The 5,267-nt window shown below is 34.8% G+C and overlaps 1 protein-coding gene across 1 annotated transcript; it reads right to left on the bottom strand.

Annotated features, from left to right (window-relative positions):
• Positions 1-699: 699 nt before the first annotated feature.
• LOC126673724 (serine/threonine-protein kinase D6PK-like) lies at positions 700-4,905 on the bottom strand. The gene is made up of 3 exons (XM_050367966.2): positions 4,639-4,905; positions 2,929-4,078; positions 700-1,865 (listed from the first exon to the last, which is right to left on the bottom strand). The coding sequence occupies exons 2-3, from the start codon at positions 4,056-4,058 to the stop codon at positions 1,016-1,018; spliced, it is 1,980 nt and encodes a 659-aa protein (XP_050223923.1). The 5' UTR covers positions 4,059-4,078; positions 4,639-4,905; the 3' UTR covers positions 700-1,015.
• Positions 4,906-5,267: the final 362 nt, after the last annotated feature.

Here is a 5,267-nt window from a genome sequence, read left to right as displayed (position 1 = left end):
CTATAAAACACTATAGATACACTATATATACACCATATATACATTATAAAAACATCATATTTACACTAAAAAAATATATCATCGATACACTATAAAAATACCATAGTTATGCTAAAAAATATGATAAAAAAACAAAAAACAAACACTAAAAAAAATCTATAAAAAAGAGCATAAATCATTAAAAAGTGAAAAAAGGTATTTTAGAAATTAAAAAAAGAGGTATTTTTGGTAAAAAGAAAAGGTACGACCTATAAATATGTTTAAAAACAATATAAAGTTGAAAATAAAATATAAAATAGTGCACTGTAGGAAATTTCTTCTAACTTTTATATAACAATTTTATACAAAAAATATAATTATTTTATTTAATTGATGTTGTTGTGAGATATTTGAACGAGTGTTTATCCCATAAAATGATTGTGTCATGTCATATTTACAACAGCCAATTAACATTTGCGATAAGAAATTTTTTAATCGTTATTTATTTTTTTAATATTAAAAGTTACACACGACTAACGTACAATTAGTCTATTGCACGAATGACATGGCGTAAAGATTGCATGAATAATTTTCCTTGATAGATCTTTCAACAAGTCCATCTTACAAAAAACAACAACAACAATTTGATCATCTCCCAATTTCACCCAAAATCTAAACCAAAAATTTTTCAAATTATTTTAGGAACAAGCAATAGGCATATACAAAATAATTAAGCATCTTGATATTTTTCATTGTTATATCAACGTAAATACATGAGACGTGCTAGCATTCATTGGGGGAATTGGGACCAAAAAACCAAATGAAATGCAAAAAATCAATCTATACTATACATGGACTGGAGATAAGCCATAGTTGACAGAAATGAAAGAGAAGCAATTATTTGCTGGGATAATTGCATTTGCATTTCCTCATTGTTTTTTCATAAGAGGCTATCAAGGGATAGATCGAACCATTACGGCGCAACACGAATATGGCTATACAAGCCGGTTTTTAATAAGGAAACTAATCACAGAAATCAAAAGAAATCAATCTCTAGATAATTACCTGACGGCTTCACATCTACACCGGGAGCAGGTGCTGGACCTTTCGGCACATCAGATCTCATTAGAAGATCAATCATGGCTTGTTTTGGCACGTCTGGGGGACTTGTACACCGGATGAGTGCCCAATTGATACTCTGAAAGAATGCATGTTGTTTAATTTCCGTAGCTCCCCGCCTATAGGCAAGTCGGTGCTGTGGTTCTTTCACTAGTAAGCCTCTGATCAAGTCCCTAGCAGCAAAACTCACTGGAGGTGAATCTGGAAATCGTAACGGCTGCCCAATCACGTTAAAGAGTGTTGCTCGGTTTCCTGCCCCCTTGAAAGGAGTTTTACCAAACAAAAGCTCATAAAGAAAGACCCCAAATGTCCACCAATCTACCGCGCTTCCATGGCCTTCACCTTTAATAATTTCAGGGGCTAAGTACTCATGTGTGCCCACAAAAGACATTGATCGAGCACTTGTTGGTTCAGCAATAAGCTCGGGCATAGGGGTTATTTGACGGTTAATCTCATTCTTGGGCTTACCTTTCTTATCTTTCTTGCTCTTTGACAAGAAGCGTGGTCCAAAACATGCTGGTTGGATGCAATCGGGCTGCATTACACACGTTGGTTGCACACAGTAAGCTGAATTCTTTGACTCCAAGGTTGCGTGCGATGATTTGACCAGAGTTGGGCAGACAGCACACCTTAACGAAAGGTCAAAATCTGAAAGCATTATATGTCCATCTTCCCTCACCAAAACATTCTCTGGTTTAAGGTCCCTGTAAATGATCCCTAGCATGTGCAAATATTCCAAAGAAAGAAGAACTTCTGCAACATAAAACCTGCAAAATACAAATAAAATATTAATAGCCTAAAATTAAAAGAAAAACCTCATAATACAAATTTTCAATTTAGTAACGACATGGTATCCTCATTGTTTCTCTAGTCACCTCTCATTTGCGTAATGGCAATTCTACTGAAGCAATTTTGAAACATTGTCTTGATTTCAGCTGCCTTTTGCTTATCTTAGATAGCCATTCTCGTAAAAGGTAATAGCAGCTTAAACATTTTTTAGGTAATAAGTGCATGTACAAGATAAAACTTTCCGTTCATCAGTTTGGATGACCGATAAATATACTGTTTAGTTTCTTTAAGAGTTTATTGCAATCATTTTTTTTCCAATAACTACCAGTACCACGATATTCAATAAAACAAAATCAGGCAAAGAAGGCAGCGGAGAAGATAGGAGAATGAGATGGGCATCAAACCTAAGCGGAGACTAGTTCAATAGACTATTCACGCAAACAACTAAATAAGGTATAAAAAATTTGGAAGCACGGCCACATATTTAGCTCAGAAGCAATGCTTATAGCAACACCATGTAGTTAAGGGAGAATATTCCACAATAGTATGAGAGAGTTCCTTAATATGATGCAGGAATTAGAATTCTGTACGAAAATAGGTAAGACGGGATTCATATTATAGGGGCAATGTTATAGAAAAAAATGTAGACTATTGCATAAATCAAATTTGAACTTAGAAATTCGAAGCACTTGTGACTTAGATAAGTTCTCAATTCTGATTCTCAATTTCTTACTAAGATATTGAAAAAGAACCAAAAAGAAAAAAGAGATTATACTAAACGAAATAAATCCAAAACTGACAGCATGGGATATGCGCCTTCAAAAATAGTTTTTCAGTGAAGAACACAACTTGTCAACAACAAAACCCCCCACAAAGAAGCTCATTACTTAAAACAATGGTTTTAGCCAAAACTCCGAAGACACTAAAATTTCCAACAAATAGTTGGAAAGTATATAATCAGCCATATTTGGCAAGCTAAATATATGAACTTTAAAAACTAATAAAACAAAGAGCATGGAGACTAAGGAAAGAGTTTCTAACCGAGCAGCATGCTCCGGGAAGTACTTTCCGGGTTGTCTTTGCCTGAGAGCATGCAGGTCTCCTCCAGGGCAGAACTCCATAACCAAGCAAGAGAACTTTTCTGTTTCGAAATGTGTATACAAAGTTGGTAGAAATGGATGATCCAGAGATTGCAGTATCTCTCGTTCAGTTTGTGCTCTTGGAAGTTTTTTCCGAGCTGCTAGAGCTGTTTTATCCATAACTTTCATCGCAAAATAAGTTCTGGTGCCAGTTAATTCTGATAGATAGACACTGCCAATGTCGCCACATCCCAGTCTCCGCAACAATTTAAAGTGACTCAACCCTAATGATCCTTCACGAGTTCTGACAACTTGAATTGCTTCCCATCTTATATCATTTGCTTTATGGGGCTTGTACCAAGCACTGGTTAAACTACTCGAGCTGCTTTCATCACTCACATCACTGTCCGTGCTGCCTCTATGGATACTCGTCTTCCTGCTCTCACCATCGTAGGAATTACTTATATCACCGCTTTCACTAGGTTTTTCAATGAAACTTGCTGCTTCACTAACTTCGGTGTTGGTGAAACTCTGCTTTGCCTCTGCATAAACAGTACCGGTGTAGATACTGTTTGGAGGACTTGAACAAAAGCTTACGGCTGATTGAGATATCATGTGGTTGTTAAGCAGATCGACATCTCCTTCACATAAACCTGAGACAACAATTTCAGATTCAAGCGAGCCACTTGAATTAGAACTATCAGGATCACCAATAGGACGCTTAACTACAGATTTTCCTTCTACCATCAAAATCTTCTTCTCCGGAGATTTTCCCGATGATTGATCAAAATCTTCACTTGGACCTGCAAACCGAGATTTTTCTTCATGCGAACTATAAAAAGTTTTGGCCATATTGAGCAATTCTCCACGCTGTGCAGGTTCATTTGCAGCTTTATAAGAGTGCTTCCGATTTACATGATTCATGCCAGGATTGCAAACATCAGCATAGTACGTAGATGAAGCTCCCTCATATCTAGATTGTTTTGCAGATGGAGGCCGAGAAGGGCGCGGAACCACAGGATCCTTCCCTAAACTAGATGTTGAAAGCTGAATCTTCGAAGAAGGGCCGAATTCATTGCCAAATGAATCCATGAAGCAGCTCTACTCCAGCACTAAAATCACGCGAAAATCCAATCAAGCAGAGTACAAATTGAAGATAAATGACAGTTTTGACATTATTTTATCCTTATATCTATAATCAAGGTACAGTTACAAGAACAAAGCAATTAAAATAACGACACAAAAATATATATTTCAAACAAGAACAATAATTTGCAGAATCCAGAAATACAATACCACCTCACAAAGTACTAATGAAGACAAAAATCAAAACATAACGGAGATAACAAGATATCTTGTCATATAATACAACTTTAAATCAAAGTAAATCATCCGTTACTTCTTATACAATCAAAAAAATGTCAAAATCCGATCTTTTAAGCATTATCAAGACTAAAGATTTGTAAAATCGCAGAGCAGTCCAAACTTTTTGCATTGCTTTCACCAATCAAAAACCGCAACTTTTTCAAAAACCCAGAAGCTCAAATTAATAAAAAAATCAAGAACAAGAAACCAAAATGTACAATCTTTAGTTAGATTCTTACTTTAAATCAAGAAACTGAAAAAAGAAAAGCAAATTAAAAGATACCCAGTAACATAAGGATGAAATTACCTGATTAAAGAGGAGACAATAAGCAATCTTGCATGAGTAGTAGTGATGAACAACACAGCAAATCAAAATTGAAAAATAAAAAAGAATAGAAGTTCACTGAGAGAAAGTGAAACAACTTTGTGTATTTGTTTGTTGGTCAGATCGGATCCAAACAAGAAAATTAAAATGATAAATGGCTTTTTTTGCGCCTCTGAACTGATGATTCTGTTAATTTATTTTGTCGTTTTTTATTAGAAAGAAAATACATCAATTTTATATGTTTTCATCAATATAATTTTTTTGATGAAAAGCCGAAACATTTATATTTATTTCTTTTGTTTTTGCGTGAAATTTTCAACAATTACATAATTGGACGTAGATTGGGCCACTTCACTCATTATGTGTGGAGTGCTCCTTCTTAATAATTGCTCTTATTTACGGATTATAATTGGGTTTTTTACACAATTCCCTCAAAAGAGTTATGATGTTATGTTTGTACCTCACAATTTTAATATTGGCAGTAATCACTCTAAAAAATAAAAATCTTTCCGTAAATCCCTCATAGTTCAAAATAGGCTGATTTTAATAATAAATAGGACAACTATACCCCTTCTTCATCTTCTTCTTCTTAACATAACAAACAATCGACA

The sequence above is a fragment of the Mercurialis annua genome, linkage group LG3, assembly GCF_937616625.2.
Source record: "Mercurialis annua linkage group LG3, ddMerAnnu1.2, whole genome shotgun sequence".
Lineage (NCBI taxonomy): Eukaryota > Viridiplantae > Streptophyta > Magnoliopsida > Malpighiales > Euphorbiaceae > Mercurialis > Mercurialis annua.
The sequence above is the reverse complement of the archived record's forward strand: the minus strand, read 5'-3'. Positions and strand labels throughout refer to the sequence as shown.